A 23,893-nucleotide genomic window follows, 5' to 3' on the forward strand; every position below is an offset into this window, starting at 1 on the left:
TACTAATTACTGCTTATCTTGCTATAAACAGAGAAACCCTACCAAAGAGAAACCTAAACTAAAGATTTGCAGCACAAGTTAATTAAAGAAAATTAAACAAATAAAAAATGAAGACCTAAGCCTAAAGGTGCAAGATCGTTCCCACCCTCCACTGACATTTAGGGCAGAATCATCAGATATGGAGGTAGAAACAATAGGAATTCTACCTCCACCTGCCGATTCAGCCCTAAATGTAGATTTTGCTTGGGCTCCATTGAATCAAAATCTTTTAACCTGGCCGATCGATGAGATGACCAATATCAGCAGCCTTTGCGATATCGGTCGCCTTTTCGAGTAGCCATACCCGCACCGAATATCGCACGAAACAAGGTTTTGTACAATAATATCGTTGTGTATGGCCGGTTTAAGTAGCTAAACTACACAGGAGATTTTGGTCAGATTTTGTCTGACTCATGCAATCTTGTCATGCAACAACAGGAGATTTTGTGGATCCTACAAAATCTTTTCCCCACAGCTGTGTGTGCTTTGTTCCTGCATTTACATTCAACAGAGAGTGTATTTCAGTGAGTGAAGAAAGTCTTTCAGACACCATTAGATTTTATCTTGGATGCAGAAACAGCATGGAAATGGACCACACATCTTCCATGTAGTTTACACATCAAATTTTATCAAAATTTATTTCTATCATTCCCTTTATATTTTGACCCATGTGACTACATCCGACTTGCAGGATGCAGTATGTAGATCCAACACTATCACACAAAATCCCCTTTGTAGTATAGCTCTTAAATGTCAGTTACTCTGTAACTGCTCTTATGTTGATACCTACTTATCTGAACAAAGCATAATTTCTAAACCAAATATTGTTAACATTTTTGGTTATCTCCGATGCTTGATATTGCTGTGGTTACATGCTTCACATATCAGACCCAATCCATGTCCAGTGTAAAACAAAGGCTGTGCTAAGATACAGCAACATGCAACAAACAGCAAATGTAGACCTGTATGCCCCAGTAAGTCTCACAGACATCAGTGTATGGGTGTCGTGAAGGCTTATATATCAAATTCATATTTGTGTCGTTTTCATATTTTTTCCCTCCTTGAATACATTGAATTTTTTTTAAAAAGTGATTTACCTTATAAATACCTGTAGGGCTTAACATTATTTACACTAGGCTGTGCCCCAGAAGAACTTACAACCTATACTTTCTATTCACATTCATGAACACTGGGGTCAATTTTATCAGGAGACATTTACCTTCCGGTATGTACAATGTGGGAGGAAACTGAAGTAGTGTAGTATTTGTGTATGATAGTGTAGGTAGGAGAACTATACCCTAAAAATGACTAGAAATGCCATATTTTAAATGCTGAACTTACTGCACCAGTCTAAAGGTTCTGCATCTCTATAGTAGTAATGACCCAGATCTTTAAAGTTCTTACAGGAGCTCCCCATCTTAGATTCTGTTAGAAGTGTCAGTGACACACACTCAGTTTGCTCTGGGCAGCTGTTGAGAAGTTAAGCTTAGTCAAGCAGAAAACGAGGTTTGCCTGTCATATAAGCTGATGCTTCAGGGCTGATTATTAAGTCCTGATGTTATTTGCACTGGTTTCTGAGCTGCCAGGAACTAATAATTGGTATCATGTATTAATTTGCCTTATATATTTTATATTCAATGTATACTGTATATTTTGAGTTGGTCCTTAAAGGAACAGTAAACCCTAAAAAATTAAAGTGTTTTGAAGTAATTAAAATATAATGTACTGTTGTCCTGCACCGGTAAAAGTGGTTTGTTTGCTACAGAAACGCTAATTTAGTTTATATAAATAAGCTGCCATGTAGCTATGGGGGCAGCCATTCAAGCTGGAAAAAAGGCCCAGGTTACATAGCAGATAACAGATATGCTCAGTAGAATATATTGGTGCTTGAATCTGCTAAGTAGCCTGTGCCTTTTCTTCTTTCAATGGCTGCCCCCATGGCTACACAGCAGCTTTGTTTATATAAACTATAGTAGGGCAAACAAACCAGTTGCACCAGTGTAAGGCAACAGTACATTGTATCATAATTACTTTTATACACTTTCATTTTTTTGGTTGATGTTCCTTTAAGCTCAGGTAACTGGCAGCAGCATGGAGTATTTGTAGTTATCCAGCAGAAAAGAAGATGGGGAGCTACTGGGACCGTCTTTGGAGGAAAAGTTTTTCACTTCTAAAGGGATGCCTTGGGCTGGTACAGATGCAGGTACATAATGTACAGTACAACATTTCGGTCCTATTTCCTTTCATAAGCTTTAGATTTTCTTTAATAAAGGTTACTGCTTTATAGGTAGCACTAAATTCCAAACCAGTGGAGTGTGTTACTTAGGCTAATGTCAGACGAGGCATAGGGCAAATAATTTCAGCAAGCGGAAAAGCGCTTGCTAAAAATTCCGCCCTACGCCTCCTACATGTGTCTGCACCTGAATGAATGAGATACGCTCGGGTGCAGGCACATGTTGCCGATATATGCATGAAAATGCATGAAAATTAGACTTTGCATTATCTCGCATTTTCATGCATATATCAGCTACATGTGCCAGAACCTGAGCATATCTTATTCATTCAGGTGCAGACACATGTAGGAGGCATAGGGCGGAATTTTCAGCAAGCGCTTTTCAGCTTGCCGAAAATGTCCGCCCTATGCCTCATCTGGCATTAGCCTTAATCTTTAACCTGCTGAGGTGCTGTTTTGCAATACTGTGAGGCATAAAAGTTCTCTTCTGATATATTATGTTGGTTAATAGATACCTATAGATAAGCACTCCGGCACTATTCCTTTTTACTGCCAAATTTTTGTATATTAAAAGGGTCCTGGGTAATTAATTCAAATGTAATTCTAAGCAACATTCCAATATAAATTTTCAATAGTTTTTAAATTGTATGTAAATGTAATTACCAATGAAAACAGTGTTTATTTATACAGTACCTTGCTGTTCTTTGGATCTGATCCATAAAGGGGTATTTCATCTTTGTGTTAACGTGGGGTTTACTAAAATTCTCTCTTCTCTAATTAACTAAATCTGAAATAAAAACATCTGCATGGGAAAAGGGACATCTGCCATTGACTTCTACGTGATCTTGACAAGTTTTAGCTGAGGAATTGTCGGATTTGGATTTTTAGCAGTTTTGACCAAAGTCAACCAATAAACAACAATGCAAATATATCATTAAACTGCTATTACTTTAAACTCTTTAATAAAACTTTAAATGACAAAAGAAAAAAGTATTAGCTAAAACATTTTATATACTATGTCAGGGATCCCCAACCTTTTTTAGTAGTCAGCCACACACAGATGTAAAAAGTGGTGAGCATGCATGAAAAAATTTCTTTGGGGATGCCAAATAAGGACTGTGATTGGCTATTTGGTAGCCCCATGTGGACTGCTGGACCGCAGGAGGCTCTGCTTGAAGTAACATGTTGCTCGCGAGCCACTGGTTGGGGATCACTGTATTATGTACTGCCCCCTAAAGGATGACTGGCAATACTACAGGTATTAAATACAAATTCAATTTCTTTTACAAATGGCAAATAATTTGCTAAAGTTTAGTGAACATTTTTGATAGTATTTTAGGGCATTTTCAAAATGTGATGCTACTGGCCATGAAAGTAGCCTTGCAAAACTATAAAAACTATATTTAATATACTGAATTAACTGTACCAGACAAGAGGTTTAGCAGCCATATAGCAGCAATGCATTCAAAGTTAGCACAGCAGCTCCCCATCTTCTGATCTTGTTAGGGTATCTTTTAAATGTTAGTAAGACTGCACATGGTCAGTACCAATAAAATTTCAAATTAGTAAATAATGTTGAAGATAACATTAGTATGAGTAGTCTCTAAGGAAAGCAGTAAAGATTCTACTGCTCCAACAAAATAATACTTTTATGTTGGTGTTAGTCGCTTGGTGTTGGTGTAAACTCTGCTTCTGCAAGTGCATAAATAGTTCAAGGATGGTGTTCCAAAAGAGATTTACAGATAGGTCATTTACCCTTGAAGGGCCATCTGAGATTTAGTATGCAAGAGTATGTGAAACTCTAAACCTGTCCTTCCCATGCTTGTATAACCAAGCCACTTTCCCATTTCATACAATCTGCAGAAGCAACCAAAAGCAGACATTACTTTTGTTATTTAATTTATCCTGCTGCATTGATGTGTACATATTTTAAAACCTTCATTATTTTTCACTTATCTGCTAGGCAGCATCAGTATATCAAAGCAATACATTTTTAAGTATGGAGATTTCTGCATGTAAAATAAAACATGTGGTAATCTGGTGTAATTAAATGAAAATACCTTGTTCCACATTCTGTTTAAACAAACCCATGATTCTTTGGACCCACTATCTGAGACACAGGCAAAGTCAGACAGGTCTGATTTTCGACCTTCAGATAAAAGCAGGGAGAGAATCACCCACTACATTTGCAGTAGCCTTTCTTTGTGCAGCAACAAGGAGTAGATTTCGCCACCAAAGAGAGCGAGTATGCATTTTGTGCAAAAATCCGCTCAGTGTGACTGCCCTACTGACAGAAACTTGGGCAAAAATCAGGCTGGAGTTGATCAGGCAAGGTTTGTTTTTCCTGTCGGATGGGGGACCGCATCAGCTTATTAATACAGTTCTCCCTCTGATAGCAAATATTCCTGTCTTTATAATATGATCATTTGGCCCAAAGGTTACTCCCTTGCTCACTTGGGGCATATCAGGAGAAAGATCTGCTTGTTTGGCAACCTCACCAAGTGGATTTGATAGTGTATGGCCACCTATATGGTGCAGCTGGGGAATGGAAGGAAGGGGTAAGTTTGCACAAAGTTTTTTTGTCCCTAATTAAATTAGCTCTACTGATTATAAGGGCCTAAAGTTATTTATAATACAATAAACACTTTTTTTTTTTTTAATTTAAACAATACAGAATAAAATGTTAACACAACTCTCATTCATTTTGCTATATTTATACAAATGTTTACATAGGTTTATAATGCCCTGATTCCCAGTTTGCCAAAATATGAAAAAGCAGTGAAAGCTACAACAATAAAGCAAAAACGGTTTGCTTAAATAGGACTCTATGGAACCCTTTTGGATAAAGGGTTTACAAAAACAATAGCAACTATACAAACGGCTGCACCTCATCCATGACTTCTAATCTGAATTTCCAATACACTGTTAACTGGCCAACTGAGCACAGTACTTAGCATGTTTGGTATGTTTATTTTTTAAATACTGTTTTTGTGTAATACATCTAGTGCACACAATTTTAAGTCAAGGAAAGCTGAATTAACTTAGGGGAGCCAATACGTGGACCATTTGCTGGCCCGGTCCATTTTTTCTCAGAAAAGGAGCAAAGATCCAGGAAATTTTTCTTACTTTACTCGACTGTGGTGGTGCAAGGCTATAGCTGTGCTATGGACAACTTGTAAAGCAGGTAAGATGGCTGCACTGAACTTGAAAGAAGAACAGAGAAGAAACTTACCAACTGAATTTGCTGGGAGTGCCCTGCATGTTTATGTGTATGGCCGCCCCCTATGCCATCTGCGAAAAGTGCCGAACGTGTAGGCCTTGTGTGGTCACCTTAAAATGTCTAACTGCAAAACTGACTTGTTTGCAGCAGGAAAAAAATGTGTGCAATATTCGATGTGTACATATAAGAGTTGGCTAGAGTTGGTTTTTCCTGGACATAAATCAGTGAAATATTTTTTATTAAAACTTTTTTTTTTTAGACTATATCTTTTAGAAAATATACATATAACCCATTTAAAACGTACTGTTTTTGGATGCACATGGCTTCGTTTTTTTATGTTATTGCCTTAAAAATAAAGAAACCAAGTTCAATGCTAAATTTCATTACATGTATTATAGCACAAAAAACAGTGACCAGTGTGTAACTTTTCACTCTCTGTAAGAAAGCTAAGACATATATGTACACATTTGTTTCAGTTCCTTTTGTTACAAGATCTACTGAGCCATTAGTAGAAGAGAACTAAAAAGGAGTATTCAGCGACAAATTTCCCTGACAACTTTTCCATAAGGAATTGGCGGTACAGCAAACACTGTTCTGCATTTTAGTAAATAAGTATTCTGTTTACTGAAAATAAAAGTAGATCCAACAAAATCAAAATTACATTTATATACATTTGCTAACTGTCTGTCCCCTCATCTTCCTCGTCCTCATCATCATCATCATCCTGTTTTTTGTCAACTTCAGATGTGTCTGAGGATTCATGCAAGACAACATACTCTCTGCTGCTAAATCCAAACTTTAGAACATCCTTTTCTTTTAATTCATAGTATCTTTGTGGTTCAATGCGCTGATTATTTAGGTAGGTGCCATTGCCAGAACCAAGATCGATAATGTAAGGTCTCACTCGCCGACCACTTGTGCCGTTGGCTCTGGTGAACTGAACCATCCTAAAAGAAGGGGTTAGGAAAAATATGAGAATGAATTTCAGTAAAGTTACACACTGGGCATTACCCTTTCCCTACCCTTTATTTTGTGGAATTTTTAAGCAAAACCATGTGATAAAATTCTCTAAACTTAAGCTAATGCCTTAAACCTTTGTATACAGCATTTTACAGACCAATGATGCCATTTTCAGCCCTCTGAGCCTTCTGGAATGCAGATGAGTGTCAAGAAACAGCAAAGATTCCAAAATTGTAAACTCAATTAAGGCCTGAACAAACTGTAAAATCTATATGGAGTGCAACAAGGCCATTTGCCTGTGTATTTTAATGTTTCATATTTGCTCAGGTGATTTCATTGTTAGCCTATGGGGCTGTTTTGGGTGCTGCATTTTTGGGCTACAAGACACTTATAGCACCCTAAAGCACCATATGACACAGCCCTTTAACCTTATCACCCCAATCTGTTAATGATGATTTTAATAAGGAACATTGACCCCGTCGTTACATCCAATCTTTTGTCCCAAGGAGGCATACCAAAAAAAAAATAACACGTTACACAACTAGAAAAAATGACTATAACTTTAGAAATATAAAATACATTATTGACTTTGAGTAGTATATGCAAAATTGGGGAATCAAGCAGCAGTTAGAATTGTATCTTTAAGTAAAGACCATCCTGTTAATCTCCCATAAATTAACAAGAACTCTGTTAAATTTAAAGGAAAACTATACCTCCAAACAATGGTCTCTATAAAAATCTATTTCATAAACAAGCTCATATGTAAAATCCTGCTTTATCTAAATAAACCTTTTCATAAAAAATATACTTTAGTAGTATGTGCTATTTGGTACTCCTAAATAGAAAATATTCAATATTTGCCATTATATAATAGCCTGTAAAACTTTTCCAATTTGAAAGTTTATGGGCCTCACCTATACTGCAGAACAGCATGTTGTTTGGAGCAAGATGGATGATCTATAGGAATGTCAGCAATACGCCTTTGCCTGCCCAGTAGATAGGCACTTTGTCTATGAATATACATAACAGGGAGGGCCTCGTCATTTTTAAATGGGTACAAACGCCATCGTTTCTTTGGGGTACGTGCTTCTGGAGGCTCACTGTACTTAATTACAACTCCTCTAAATGTATTTGTATCCTCCAATAAGGCACCAGATAGTTCAAAATTGGGCTTTTCTTTGTTTGCATCTCCTTTGTCAGTGGAATCATCCACATCTTCAGTTTGTTCTTCCTCAGCTTGATCATTTTGCTGACGTCTTTCCCTTCTCCGTTCATTGTAGAATTCCCTTTCTTCTCTCTGCTCTCTCAAATTATGTTCCTCTCGATTTTGCTCTCTGTCTCTGGCGCGTGGGTGGTTGTATCGATCCTGGTCTGCTTGGTCTCCGTGTCTATTTCTTCTGTGATCCTCCTGCCCTCTCTCTGTGCGCTGTCTCTCCTTATATGGCCTTTGAGAATGCTCTATTTTCTCCTGTTAAAAAAAAAAAAAAATCAGATGCGCTGAATCGGTAATATTTGTACAAGTTTTTATATTATATTCTTTAAACTGCTGGAAAAACAAATTAAAGGACATGTAAACCCCACACACAAAAATTTAATCCGTGAACAGCCTCTTTGAAATCTTTCAATGCCTGTCACACTGGTTGTCCAGAGGTCTGCCTTGACGTCTGGCTTGTGGGCATGCTCTGTTGTTCTAAGCTCAGATTACTAAACACGCCCCCCCGGTCTAGCGGCCAATGAAGAGATGGCATTGCTGGTTCCTACAGAAACTCAGTTCTAGCTGTTTGCTTCAATTACCATTGGTAAATCAAATAAATCTAAAATCCAATACTAAAATACAACCTTAAATATCATTAGCCAGCTGGCAGTTTAAAAAAAAATCAAATATTAGAATAGCACAAAATGAAAATAGCTATCAGTTAAAGTGAAACTGCAGTAGGAAGAAGGGGACCAGGATGGAGACAGCTGATGCATGCATTTGACTGCAGGAGGAGATTTCACTGTATTAGGGCTGTGGCACACGCTGAGATTAGTCGCCAGCGACAAATCTCCCTGGTCACGGGTGGCTAATCTCCCCGATATGACATCCTACCGGCGAGAATGTAAATTGCCTGCGGGATTTGCCGAAATCGTCAAAGTTGCCTCAAGAGGCAACTTCCGCGATCGCGGTACTGCGTATGCCATCCGACCGGCGATTTATATTCTCGCCGGTGGGATGTCATATGGGGGAAATTAGCCGCGGGCGACTAATCTTAGCGTGTGCCACAGCCCTTGACAGAGTAAAAACAGCATGGGGCTAATTAAACAAACACCTACGAAACACAAACTCATGGTGTACCAAAATCCTAAATTACAGAAAACCCAAATTCTAGTTTTGGATTCTGACAAAAATACCAATATAAAATGTATTTAAAAAAAAAAAAGCATCATATGTTCTCTAAGGCTACCTGCTTAATTTTAACCCCCAATGGAGGTGGACTCCTACTATCACTTCTGTGCCTTTTTTTCTTGGGAGATTTGCTTCTTTTGACAGATGATTTGTTTTTCCGCTTTGAAGGTGATCTACAAATAAGATTAGATAAACAATTAGATGCACTGGTCTGACAGGCTACAGTCACAAGTGTGGCGTTTTCAGGGAAAGTAAACTCACCTAAAAGTGTGCAATATCCCCTGAAGGGGCCGTGCACACAAGATCACAATAAGCTAAATCCTGGAAAAGTGGTGGTGAGAAAATGATGACGAGTCTCCTTGCATACTATTAGCCAAATATTTAAAAGGCAAATCACATTAACAGCTTAAAGCTAAGTTTGGTATACTTCCCTTTAAACTGCTTCCTGCGAGTCACCTTCTACTGATTTCAATGAGAAGCACCTTAAAACATAAGGAAAACAGCAGGTCCAGGGCAAACAGCGTTGATTAAACGACCCAAAAATAGCTTCTAAACAGGGCAAATGTAAATCTTTACTGGTTAAAAATATCGAACACATCACTGTGTAAAGTCTACTTGAAGAGCAACTTCATGCAACAACAATACTGATGTGGTTTACCAGAGGAAATTTACATTTACTGTTAAGAAGGTATTTTTAAGTACTTTGTCAAAACTCCAGTGTGCCACAATGCCTATGGAAACTGCATCAAATGTTTAATACAGGTGGTTATTAAAATGTTCTAATGCACTTTTCAAACCAAGAACCACCAGGACTTTCTGAGGTTTCAATTCTACCTATAATAACTTCATGACAATGTCAGCATGTGTGAGTATAACACAATTCTCATCTGAAAACCTGATTGGCTGATTTGACAAAGACAAAGAAGCAACACAAAACGCAAAACTGTGCATTGTTGCTCTTAGGCTAATGTCACACAAACACATTTTCTAGGATTTTGAAAAGTGACAGTGACAATTGTAAGATTTTTGACTATATATAATATTATAACATTAATAATCACCCCTCTTACTAGGGTTCCTGTTCTTTTGAGCAATTTCTTGCACAATTCACCTGAAATTGTCTCCAGCAGCTTCCCATTGTGGATACCTGGAATGGTACAAGTGCCATACCTGAAATCATTTTTACTGTCCAGGGTGCTGAAGATAATGTCATACTTTGTTGTTGCTACAAAACACTGACAAATATTTTGGTTTGACATTAGCCTACTATTTTTTAGAGAAATAAGGAAGAGGCACATTAATGTTACCATTATAGCAAACTATAAAATGATGTTTTAAATAAATGCAGGGGCGTAACTACAGAGGACGTAGACCCATTGAGGCCCTAATTTGTGAGCAATTTCAATATATATATATATCAATAAAATAAGTCAGCTTACCACATTTTGAAGCCCTAAATTGAATTTGCTGTGCGGCCCAGTAACATCTAGTTATGCCAATGAATAAATGTTCTTTGCAGAAAGAACATGGACACCATGGTGAGAGGGAAATAGACTCAAAGGGACAGTGTCACTCACTGTGACCTACAGCACTTACATTTGCCCATTTGTGTCTGTTAGTTACCCCTCCCATATAGATTGTAAGCTCTAAGGGGCAGGGACCGCCTTCATCTTGTGTTTCTGACTCTTATTGCAACTGTACCTTGTATTTATTTGTATTTATTGTTGTACTTTGTATTTATCCATTATCTTTAACCCCCTGTTTGTATTAATTAATTCTACTGTACAGCGCTGTGTACATAAGTAGCGCTTTATAAATAAAGATATACATACATACATACCTAGGAGTGGTGGAAAGAATAGCATTGCAGCAAAGTACCTCAGGCAGGTGCAGGGTGTGCCTAACAAGTGGGCACCAGTCCTGCCAGAAAACTCAAACTAGTTTTTTTTTTTTTTTTTACTGAGTTTCTTTTTTTGGACCAATATATACACATGTAGGTATGTTTTTCTGTAGACAGTAAAGAGTTTTTGCAGTCTTTTCCCTCAAAATCACGATGAGCTTAAATCAAATACAAACTGGTTGGGCACACTGCATTAAATGTTCACGAATAAAAAAAAAGTGTGTACATACATACATACATACATACATACATACATACATACACACACACACACACACACACACACACACACAATTTTGAATTGTTTTTTTATGGTATTACCTGCTTCGCCTGCGCCCTTGGTGCCGGTGAGGGGATCCCCCATCGCTGCTTCGAGGGCTTGGAGTTCGCCGGGTGCGGTGCTGCCTGACGGGGCTTATCCTTTCCTGTTTTATAGTTACTGTCTCCGGGCTGTGTGGTCTCCGCTTCCTGCCCCTATCATCCTCCTCATTCATGCTGGCACTATAATCTTTTCACAAACACACACCGAGAAGAACCAAAATGTTAAGCAATCTACCTTCTCTATAAACCGGAAACCACCGAACGTTACCTCCGATCCGGAAATAATTCCCTCTTATTTAAATATTTTTGGGATTTGTAGTTTCTAGCGATTTATCATAAAATATCCTTTATAGCAGCGCCGACAAATCAAAATTTACGTTAGCTACTCTCATGCACAATTATGGTATTAAACCAACTTAAACTGCAATTGTTACCAAGGAAAATAAGGAATAAACAATTGTCGCGCCAGTCACCTCGATAGCAATAACAAGACTTTAAACTACAATTCCCTTCATGCCGTGCGGCTGTAGGTTTCCATTTCCGGCTTTAAAAAAAAAGGTGAATGTATTCACGTTGCAGTTGTGCTAATGATAGCGGGCAAGCTAAGCAGCTTTTCCAGGTCTGGTGAAATACGTGCGTTTGAATTGGGAAGTTGACGCTGTTTTTATTTTACCTTTTCTGTTCTATATGACATTATATATGACATTGTTTGTAATGCTGTTTAAGGACACGAATCAATGTAATACGGATAGCCTTACTTTTTTCTTAGTAAATAATTGAAAGCAATACTGAAATATATCACCTTTTATATACATTTGAGCCGATGATTCGCCCTTATAAAAATAATCTTAGATTTATTAATGTTATTCTGGTAGTGTTATGTAGAACATCTTCCACTGTGGTAACTGCTAATATAGGGGTGGATATACTTATTTTTTCCTGTAATCACTGTTCCAAGCATGCAACAATGCCTCTGTTCCTTACAACTCCTGGCAGTAACTACTGCTAGGTCTAGGTCCAACTTTTCCAGCAAACAAATACCAGCTGTACCATATCTATAGATTTTTTTTTACCAACTATGTATAAAAAATAAAAGAAAAAATGCAGCACAGGTAGCCATAGGTTGTTTAACCTTTAAAGCAGGGGTCGGGAACCTTTTTGGCTGAGGGAGCCATAAACACCACATATTTTAAAATGTAATTCCCTATAATATGTTTGGCCGCGGGGCAAGGTTGGGTGGGTCCCAAGGATGCCGGTTGCTGGATGCAATGCGGAGGAGGGCGTGGCCTGTGCTCGGCGTATAGAACATGTCTTCTATCTGCCGAGCGCAGGCCACACCCCCTGTTATTTTTTTTTTTATTAAAGATTTGGCAGCGAGCCAGATGCAGCCATCAAAAGAGCCACATCTGGCTCCCGAGCCATAGGTTCCCTACCCCTGCTTTAAAATAAAACAAAAAAAACTGATACCCATAACACTGGAAGTACTAGAAAGCCACTCCCATAATAGGTAGAACTAATTAAGCAGTTTTTTTTGTTAAAGTTAACAATACTTTATGGCTTAGATTTTATCGGGTGCCACATATTACTGATCATTGCCAACATAAAGCGATTTTAAAACAATATAAATTATGCATGTGTGCCAAAATCTTCGAGTCAGAGCAAATCTGATAACAAATGTTTGCCTAATTGCTGCTATTATAGATTTGCAAGCAATTTTAGCATTGGTGTCCACTCCCTCTGAAGTCATTTGGCCCTTGGGTTGTCATGATATGACACATCAAAACGCACGGATAAATGCCAGCGGGTATGTACCCATAATCTGGCCTATTGTTTTTAAAATAAAGGGGACATATTGTGTGAAAAACCATATTGTGCCAATGATTTGTACTCATCTAAATATAAAAGAAATGTGCTTTAAAAAGTAGTGTTTGGGGCTGATTTATTGATTTTATTTATCTGTTCCACTTCTGGCTACCTCCTTTCCCAGGTTGTTCAGGGGAGGCCAGCGGCACTCAGCACACTATATAGGAACCAATCAGCAGCTAGACTGACCTGATAGGGAACTGAAGCCTGTCTTTGCCTGTGTGACTGCAGGGCTGTGATTGGCTCTCCCCCTTTTACTGTGCTTCTGGCAGGGACTATTAGAACATGCCCACCTCTCATCTGAAACACGGACAGGGACCTGAGAGGATCTATAGGGAATTCCAAAAAGGGACAGTTCTTACAGATAGTTTTAATTTTTATACCAAAGTAAAACCAGCCCCATATATTATTCATAATTGTCTACAAGATTAAAGTTTATGTAATTTATGTCTCCTTTAAGAAATGTTTGCTGCAACTTAGTTTAAACATATGCCTACTTCTCTAAGACATTTCAGCATACATTTTACTATACTGAGTTAAATATTACTAGGCTAATGTGAGTATATCTTTTTCAAGGGTTTAAATACTTAGAAAGGTGTTGTGTGTTTTTGCATTCATAACGCTGTATAACTGATTTGTTGGCTTGAGTTTTATTTTAAGTGCAAAGCATCAGATTTATGACATGTATTTCACCAGTTTTATCGTTTTATAGGATGTCTGAGAAACCAGCCTTTGTTTCCGTGCAGCAATCGCTGAGAAAGTCCTTTGATGCCATAGAACCACTGCATGAAGAATGGAATAATACACTTTTAGAGTGTAACCCACACCTAACTTCTTTAAGTAATCTAGCAGAACAGCTACAGGCCTGCCAGAGAGTACTGTTTAAGAAAACCCCCCTGAGCAGCTTTATTAACCTGCAAGAACATCTTCGTTTTAAACTACAAGCAGCTATGGAGTTTAATTTGGAGATCTTAAATCAGAAGTTGTAAGTCCAATGTGTTGTTGGTTCAACCCTTCCGGTGCTGGTATCACCATGCAAATTTTTAGATAAGATACAAGCATCACTTTACATGTACATCAGTTCTGAAAACACTGAATTACTTGCTTGTCATACTTAATGTAGATATCTTTCCATTGACTGACACAGCTTCAGTGTGTATTGTGCTACACTGAGCGGATATCAGCACGAATAGGCATACTTGAGTGTTTCTGCGCCAATATCCGCTATGTGTAGCTCCACACAGGCAGACACTGCCTGTTAATGGTTCTACAGGAAGGAGCGCATGACAGTGGATCCACTTTCCTCTGCCTGGGTAAAAACTGCAGGTGAAAGAAAGAGTATCCGCTCCATGTTCCCTTACCTTAAATCTACTCTGCTGAGTAGATATAGCAGTTGTTAGTTCTAAAGTGATACACTGCTAAAAGAATGGATTTTGGACAATACATTCTCATAGGATGCACATTTTTTTGTACTCGGCAGGTTTTGCCTTTATAAATATTCTTATATTTTTAGCAGCAATTTTCTTCTTCCTCAATAAGAAGAGATATGAAATGGCGTTGATACTCACACTTGCATACAAGTTACAGGTTAATTTATTTTGTATGGAAGGTTTATATCCCCACAATATAACCTCAAGCTGGTTGGTTGTATTTCAGTGTGAAGTACATGATTGTCAGTTGTGTAATCACTACCTTTTGGTTCCCACAAAATCTAACCAAATCAGTAATAGGTTTAATATTTTCCTACAATAAATTATTACATTGTGACTACTAATTGCACAGTACTAGTTTTAATCACTTTATACCTTTTACTCTCAGCAGGATATTGCAAAATAATCACATACCCACAGCAAGTTAAAACATGAAAGCCAAAGGTCTAGGTTTTTGGATGTGTGTAATCTGTACAGACTTGTTTATGGCCTAATACAAAATGCTATTTACATTGTTGGGCATTATCACAGGCAGTAAATATTGTAGGTTGCCAAACTGGGCATCAGATTTTCACTTGAAAAAAAGTATTTCCTGAATACAAGGATTATCTACATTTTGTAACTCTTCAATTGCTAAATTTTACAGGTCTACGCTGCAGAGAATAAGGGACTCTGTAAGTCAGGTGGTTGGATCTGTCCTCTACATGTATGAGACAAGCATTGAAAAAATTGGTCTTGAAGCAATTTTGGAGCGTTCTTCTCTCTGTCCTTCCATAGCTGACATGTTAGAATGGCTACAAGATATAGAGAAACATTACAGAAACCAGTATCCTTTAAAGTAGAACTACTAACAAGTCCTGCCTTGAGACACAAGTAGGAATCCCTGTTCCCATAAACCTAAATGCTAAGAATGTATGATGATGCCAATGAATTTAACACACAAATTATAAAAAGATATTTAGGATCTTTGGATCATGGTAATTATTACATATTTAGCTCCTTATTGAAGTCCTACTATAGTTTGAAAAATTGAAACTTTTTAGTATGGACTTTTATAGGCTATATACATTATTTTGGGCACATACTCAGTAATTCATTTGCCAAACATCTACTTCCATAGAATTGTGATTATTATTTTCTCCGTCCCTGAACTTGCTGTTAGATACCTGCAGAGGAAGCTTCTCCTACAAGTGTGTGGCGGTCATTTGTCAGATATTCAGGCATTGCCTCAGTCCTGGGCCAAACTGAGAGATGCAGCATCATCCAAACAGCAGCATGTTGAAGGTACATTTCATAAGTTACGTGTTTAGTTGTCTATGAAAAACAGTGGATGGGAGATTAAAATACTGTGATATCACTATAGCTCAGTTAAAAAAAAGTGGTAAATGTAAGATTAATAATATAATAAACGAAAATCAAAGGAACTCCAAACACGCTGGATAATCCGATGTGTTTGGAGTTCCTTTGATTTTCGTTTATGATTCTCCCCTCTAGCTACGGGTTCGGGGCCCCGAGCACCCGGACCACTTCTGGACTTCGGCGAGCGCATTTTTACTGTTTAAATACCTTTAATGCTTTGGGACTTGTAACTTTTTGGAGAGAGGTTCGGTTCGAACGATTTTGATAGTATGATTCATTCAGATTGTCCCTATATATACAAGCAGCTCTAGTTTATTTGTATATTTATTGAACTTATATATTATTTGATTTTGGGGTTTTGTGATATATTTAATAATATAATAAGATTAATACCTGTGTATTTTTCAGATAAAATAAACACTGGTATGTTTATATTGGGAGAAAAAAAGTTTGTCCCAGAAATGGCCCTTTTTTTCAGATCACTCTGCAGTATTGTATTTAATTAGGATTAGCCAGTCATTAAACTCTTCTATTCATTACCCTATGTATGCATTTATTTTCCACTTCCTCTGGTGTGTACAGTGTTTAATCATATCAATGATATGATTGTGTTCATGCCAACCCAACAAGGCATGCTAGTATAGATTTCTGGAATGGTTTATAGCAGTGCTGTCCAACTGGCGGCCCGCGACCCCCCTCTGTGTGGCCCCCGACCTGTCTGGCTGCTTTGATGGCTTACCTTTGAGTAAGCATTAAATTGTATCAGTACTGAGATTAACTGGCCCCCTGCATGGTTCTCACCTTAGATTCAGGCTGTAATCCCTCTGTATTGTTTAAAAATGTAATCCCCTGTGTTTTTCACACCTTTTAATACCTGCATTGTTCACCCCCTGCAGTGTTCACACCTCAGGCTCAGGCTGTAATCACTCCCATTGTTCACTTCTTCACACCTCAGACATAGGTACTGCAGGCAGAGTATGGCACATAGGGTAGGGCAGGCAGAGTATGGCACACACAGTCAGGGTAGGGCAGGCAGAGTATGGCACACACAGGCAGGGTAGGGCAGGCAGAGTATGGCACACAGAGGCAGCATAGGGAAGGTAGAGTATGGCACACACAGGCAGGGTAGGACAGGCAGAGTATGACACACACAGACAGCATAGGACAGGCAGAGTGCTGCCTGTGTGTGCCATACTCTGCTTGCCCTATGTTGCTTGTGGGAGGTGAACCTGGCAGGGGTTTGTTGTGGGAGTTTGTTAGCAGTTGGAAATAGCCATTAAATGGTCCCTAAGGTGTGTAATTATGTACTGGGGGTTGCTGTGCTATCCACAGGGGAGGAGGAGGCATATGGAATTTAAGGGTATATCTTAATATGACATAATTCTTTCACATATGAATGATGGTTGATATCCCTACAGTAAGGACCAAGCATTTGGAATTTTGCTGTGCTACCACCATTGTGATAAAATAGGTGTGGTTTGAAGTGGGTGTGGTTTCAAAAAGGGGAGTGGTCAAAACTGGCTTCCATTAGCGGCCCTCCACCATGTATGCTAGAGAAATTCCGGCCCTCGGCACCGTAGACGTTGGACAGCACTGGTTTATAGGAAAGGAAAGTTGGCATTTGGATTATAAGGAGTGCACCATTATATGTTAAAATAAATCACAAATTATAAGCACAGAATATATCTGATGGGTATATCCAATACAGATTGGCATATAAAACTTAAATTTTAAAACTTAATGCAAAAATTCAATAAAAGTTACATTTTATATGCCAATTCTTCTTAATGCATTGCAGCACTATACCACCTATGTTAGTATGTGCTTTTTTTAAACACAGTGGTAAAAACCAGCACATCTCAAAAACAAAACACTCTAAAATATAAAATTAGGATTTGTTTTAGGATTCCCTGTCACTTTTAATTTGCAGCCAGTGACATGGCTTCTTAGATCTCTGAAAAAGTGCTATAATAATTTGAGTATTTTGAAACTTTCACAAAACATTAGTCCCATGGTTGCACATGAACTGAGGTTAAATAAGCATCTTTTTTTGCCATTACAACAGACCTAAAACAGAAAACATCATTCTTACCTGACATTTCTTTTTAAAGCTAAAAAAAAGTGTTACCAGAGTGGAGCAATGAGTTTACTTTAGTGCATAGTTGATGCATAAAAAGTTGTGTATTATTGGTGGCATACTACACTAAATATTTCTTATTTCTCCATACAGATATTTTATTAAGTGTATCCTTCTTTCGCATGTCTACATGACACGGAGATACTTCTTATGGTATGACCTGTTCCGAGATGGAAATATTCTAATCTTTTATAAGGATCTATTAAATGCAGAACATTTGGCAACATTATTTGGGAAGTTATTTTGAACTTGAACCTCAAACATTGTATGCCCAAGTATGGCCCTACCTGTCAGCGCAGGACAACTGGGGTTCAGTTGTTTCTCTCTGGAGGCAGGACAAACTGAAAGAACTTCTCCAATCTCCTTCCTTCTAACTAATTCTCCTTCCTAACTAATTCAGTCAGTGCTGTACTAGTGAGGGGACCACAGGCTGGAGTCAGCCATCTTTTTGCACTTTTCAGGCTGTGTCCGGCATTGTAAATAAGTCTTAATATCTCTGAATATTGCATGTCTTATAACATGGAATGATGTTTAAACCACTATTTCATAAAAATAAAGGTTTTCATTAAAAATATAGATCTCTAATAGTGTGTGTCATTGGGAAATCCCATACTGAGATTTAAGTACTTATGTCTACCCTGTGACTCGTATGAGGCACTGTGTTCACATACAAACCAAGGGCATGCATAATGCTAAGTCTCATCAGCCAATGAAAGAAGAGAGCTGTTTCTCTCACTGTTTGTAACCTTTATTTTTTGGAGCTCAGTCAAGGAGCTCACAGAACATCACAAAATGATAGCTCAAGATAAAATATGTATTGACATATTTACTGATATGTACATATCACTGTCTCATTATTTAACAAAACAATTCTGGGTAATGTAAGAATGCAAGGACGACCCAATGTAAGTGCAGAAGTATGCCAGCTAATTATCAGTGATGTGCTAGGCTGGGGGCAACTGATCCCTCCCATTATAGCCTAGCAAAGGTAGTATACAGGTTGTGGAAGAATTCTATGCAGGTAGGATTCTAGTGATGTATAGTGAGTTAAACCTTTTTTTTACTAGCTCTGTAGGAGCTGTTAAAAGAAAATGTGCTTTTAAAGTGTCCCCCAGTTAACCACAGTTCCATCACCTAGGAAACAAATATAGGTATGGGATCCCTTATCCGGAAACCTGTTATCCAGAAAGCTCCAAATTACAAAAAGCCCATCCCCCATAGACTCCATTATAAGCAAATAATTCTAATTTTAAAAAATGATTTCCCTTTTCTCTGTAATAATAAAACAGTACCTTGTACTTGATCCCAACTAAGATATAATTAATCCTTATTGGAGGCAAAACAAGCCCATTGGGTTTATTCAATATTTAAATGATTTTTAGCAGACTTAAGTTATGGAGATCCAAATTGCGGAAAGATCCCTTATCTGGAAAACACCAGGTCCCAAGCATTCTGGATAACGGGTCCTATACCTGTAATACATTTTCAAATATCCTAATGGGGAACTTTACTAGTATGGTTTACTTACACATTTGTAATACTAGTAACTTGCATGGACACTAATCAAAGACAGGAAACTACTGGGGCATCAGATGCTGCTTAACTACATTTAGAACAATATTCTAGCTTTTCCACCGATAGATAGTTTTTGGAAACTATAAACTACAGCATAACAAATAGGATAAAATAACACCTATTCCTTACATTACAGCATGTCCCTGGGTCTCCATTTTTGGTGGAACTCTTCCATCACCATTATAAATAATGTCAGTACATTTATGTGGATCAACAATTATCTGTGAGTACATACTGGAAGCAATTTATACCAGCCCTCTTTGAAATATTACACTACAGTGGCTTGCAAAAGTATTCGGCCCCCTTGAACTTTTCCACATTTTGTCACATTACAGCCACAAACAGGAATCAATTTTATTGGAATTCCACGTGAAAGACCAATACAAAGTGGTGTACACGTGAGAAGTGGAACAAAAATCATACATGATTCCAAAATTTTTTACAAATAAATAACTGCAAAGTGGGGTGTGCGTAATTATTCAGCCCCCTGAGTCAATACTTTGTAGAACCACCTTTTGCTGCAATTCCAGCTGCCAGTCTTTTAGGGTATGTCTCTACCAGCTTTGCCCATCTAGAGACTGAAATCCTTGCCCATTCTTCTTTGCAAAACAGCTCCAGCTCAGTCAGATTAGATGGACAGCGTTTGTGAACAGCAGTTTTCAGATCTTGCCACAGATTCTCCATTGGATTTAGATCTGGACTTTGACTGGGCCATTCTAACACATGGATATGTTTTGTTTTAAACCATTCCATTGTTGCCCTGGCTTTATGTTTAGGGTCGTTGTCCTGCTGGAAGGTGAACCTGCGCCCCAGTCTCAAGTCTTTTGCAGACTCCAAGAAGTTTTCTTCCAAGATTGCCCTGTATTTGGCTCCATCCATCTTCCCATCAACTCTGACCAGCTTCCCTGTCCCTGCTGAAGAGAAGCACCCCCAGAGCATGATGCTGCCACCACCATATTTGACAGTGGGGATGGTGTGTTCAGAGTGATGTGCAGTGTTAGTTTTCCGCCACACATAGCGTTTTGCATTTTGTCCATTTTGGTCTCATCTGACCAGAGCAACTTCTTCCACATGTTTGCTGTGTCCCCCACATGGCTTGTGGCAAACTGCAAATGGGACTTCTTATGGTTTTCTGTTAACAATGGCTTTCTTCTTGCCACTCTTCCATAAAGGCCAACTTTGTGCAGTGCACGACTAATAGTTGTCCTATGGACAGATTCCCCCACCTGAGCTGTAGATCTCTGCAGCTTGTCCAGAGTCACCATGGGCCTCTTGGCTGCATTTCTGATCAGCGCTCTCTTTGTTCGGCCTTTGAGTTTAGGTGGACAGCCTTTTCTTGGTAGGTTTACAGTTGTGCCATACTCCATTTCTGAATGATCGCTTGAACAGTGCTCCGTGGGATGTTCAAGGCTTTGGAAATCTTTTTGTAGCCTAAGCCTGCTTTAAATTTCTCAATAACTTTATCCCTGACCTGTCTGGTGTGTTCTTTGGACTTCATGGTGTTGTTGCTCCCAATATTCTCTTAGACAACCTCTGAGGCCGTCACAGAGCAGCTGTATTTGTACTGACATTAGATTACACACAGGTGCACTCTATTTAGTCATTAGCACTCATCAGGCAATGTCTATGGGCAACTGACTGCACTCAGACCAAAGGGGGCTGAATAATTACACACCCCACTTTGCAGTTGTTTATTTGTAAAAAATGTTTGGAATCATGTATGATTTTCGTTCCACTTCTCACATGTACACCACTTTGTATTGGTCTTTCACGTGGAATTCCAATAAAATTGATTCATGTTTGTGGCTGTAATGTGACAAAATGTGAAAAAGTTCAAGGGGGCCACTGTATATTCATTATGCCACTAATTATCTAAAATGTACCACACAATATATATGGACTTACATGGTTAAGGCATGGAAATATATATGAAGAGAATAAGTGTAAAGACAGCTACACATTTCACATGAGCTGCCAGAAAGCCTTCTGGTTTTGTGTACTCCTTGTATAGTAGTCCTGTATGTAACAATGCATCAGACCTGACATGTTTCCTTCACTATAAAAAAAAAAAATAACATTAATATCTAATTTGATAACACAGTTTGAGCCACTAGTGGCACATCTGCATTTAAAACTATGCAGATTTTTAAATTAAAGTGGCTTATTCGGAACAGTCAGTCTATAGAGCTCACATTATTAATTACTGAAAAAACTATGTTTTAAATGAGTTTTGTTTTTTTATAGGAAAGGAAAGGTGAAACACAGTACTGTGCCTATGGATAGGCATACCTCAAGCTTAAGCCAGTCGCTAGATCCACAGCCCTAGTTTTCTGAAAAACACCTAGTTTGGCAAAAAATAATCCCACAATGCAATGCTGTATGACCAAGACCTAACACATGCGCAATAGATAGTCTTCGAAAGAGGTATGTGAACATGATCGTGCACATTCATGAACCCAGCTATGTCTGCTCTTCAACACAGGAACCAATCAGAACTGCTTATAGTGGTTGCTATATTTACCTGTGCATCCAGCTTTTATACAACAGAATAGTATTTATTCATGTTCTGCCCTGATCAGTGTCTGTTCTATTACCACTTTGCCTGTTCGTACGCTCTTGTTTTCTCATCTATAACAATACACGAGAAACTGGTATGCACAGGGAAATATTGCACATGCGCACTTCTTCAAAATCGTCCATCTTGACGCCATCGCCTCAGCAAATATGGCAGCCACAACTAAGGAAAGCGAAGGAATATTCTTTAGAGAGGCGGCTAGTTGTATATGTGGTTTTTCGTGATATAAACCTAAAGATCCAGGAGTTGAAAGTGGGGCAAATCATATAATGAGTGAATGAGAAGAAGGGTTTCCTATCCCTTTAATGTTATTTGACCACATCCTACTGTTTCAGAAACACTCAAAAGAGTAGTTGGGTAAGCATTTTTAAAGAGGGGCATTTAGCCTATTTTTTCAAAATGGTTCCTGTACTCGTGCGCCAAACACAGGTTGTTGCATTAAGCTGTGGTAGGGAAACAGAGGACAAAACATTTGTCTGTAAGAGAGCTAACGCAAAACATGCGCAATGTTTCAGTGTTCCGACCCATAAGAACAGAGCATTTCCATTTTACTGTTAAAGAGCTAACTTTGACTTAACACACTTGCTCTTTCATCTTGCCATGACAATTGTGGCCATTAAACAAAGTGGCATAGCATATCTACGAGTAACCTATAAATGTAAATCTACACTTTGGTAATTGGGTCCATGACAGCCGGTACCGTAGCATTAATGAATAAGTAAACCTTTTTTTCTAAAAATTATTTTAAATAATACCCAGAATAACATACCTTTCTCCCAGCATTCAGTCTCATGTAGATTCTGTACCACAAGCAGCTCAACTTCAGCTTTCCCAACTACTTCCTAGCCTAGCATAAATCTCCACCCCTTTTTCATTGCTGAGCTCTCCTCTTTTTGACTGTGCAGATTGTGGAAGAGGTGTCCACTGTACATGCTTGCTGCCTCTGCTCAAATGGAAATCAATTAGGCATGTGCAATAGATGCCTCTTTGGCCATCTCCACAGTCAGAGAGAAGAGAGCAAAGCAAAGGAAAGAGGGAGGAGCTTCACACCAGACTAGGAAGTAGAAGGGAGATCGGCAGTTGAGCTACTTGTGATACAGGACCTACATTAGACCGAGTGCAGGGAGAAAGGCATGTCATTTTAGAGGCTGTATAGTCTTTTTTTTTTTTTCATCACAAAAGGCTTACTTATCCTTGAGATATTGCATTTGGGCATTTAAGTTGTATATAGACCACCAAGTCTAAGCTTTTCACAAGGGGTGAGCAGGGGCGGTGTTTGCAGAAGACTCCACCTTGATCCTCGGGTGGCTGACCCCCTTAGCAACTTATACAGGTTTATGAAGTTCAGTAGGTTGGTGGAATATTAACGCTTTTTTGTTTCTTGGAAGTATTTTGTGGCATTAAGCATGGGTGCTGTTTAAAGTGATACTGACACAAAAAACTACTTTTCAAAATAAAATGTGCATCACAAGTTAGCTATAAGTCATGGTGACCATTTTTTGTTTAAACTTTTGCCAGTAAATGTTACCTTGAAGATTGAACCCGACTGTTTTACAGCCTGACTGCCACTTTTTTCCCTGTCTGTTACGCCAACTCTTCACTGACATCACGTGACATAGGCAGGACCTGCTCTTTAGTGTCTCCCTTACTTCTAGGCAGTCTGTGCATTACCTAAACACGTGACCTATTCTTCCTCACATCTATAAATCTGAACTGTGAGTTTGCTGTCTATTAATAATGCTGTTTAAAAATGATCTGTGCGGCCTGCGTTCTTTCCCCCGCTCCCACATACTTTGATGCCAGACACTGCCCACAACAATGTCCTGCACACTGAATTTTGCAACCTGCTGTCCATTTGACAGAAAAATGTCTTGCTTCTTAGCTCAATCTGAAAC

The 23,893-nt window shown here is 38.5% G+C and overlaps 2 protein-coding genes across 8 annotated transcripts; one reads left to right on the forward strand and one right to left on the reverse strand.

The window, feature by feature from the left end:
- Window positions 1-5,866: 5,866 nt before the first annotated feature.
- Window positions 5,867-11,288, reverse strand: snip1 (Smad nuclear interacting protein 1). Its single transcript, NM_203559.1, is given in 4 exon segments — window positions 5,867-6,439; window positions 7,367-7,920; window positions 8,897-9,011; window positions 11,060-11,288. Coding segments are annotated over 4 exon segments (1,113 nt in total). The 5' UTR covers window positions 11,233-11,288; the 3' UTR covers window positions 5,867-6,168.
- Window positions 11,289-11,543: 255 nt separating this feature from the next.
- Window positions 11,544-18,422, forward strand: c1orf109 (chromosome 1 open reading frame 109). Of its 7 annotated transcripts, none has more exons than XM_012957125.3 (5): window positions 11,544-11,617; window positions 13,635-13,907; window positions 14,999-15,178; window positions 15,515-15,636; window positions 17,942-18,422. In XM_012957125.3, exons 2-5 carry the CDS (start codon window positions 13,636-13,638, stop codon window positions 17,980-17,982), a joined length of 615 nt encoding a protein of 204 aa, XP_012812579.1. In that variant the 5' UTR covers window positions 11,544-11,617; window position 13,635; the 3' UTR covers window positions 17,983-18,422.
- The last annotated feature ends 5,471 nt before the right edge of the window (window positions 18,423-23,893 follow it).

This window comes from Xenopus tropicalis, chromosome 2 (assembly GCF_000004195.4).
Source record: "Xenopus tropicalis strain Nigerian chromosome 2, UCB_Xtro_10.0, whole genome shotgun sequence".
Classification (NCBI taxonomy): domain Eukaryota; kingdom Metazoa; phylum Chordata; class Amphibia; order Anura; family Pipidae; genus Xenopus; species Xenopus tropicalis.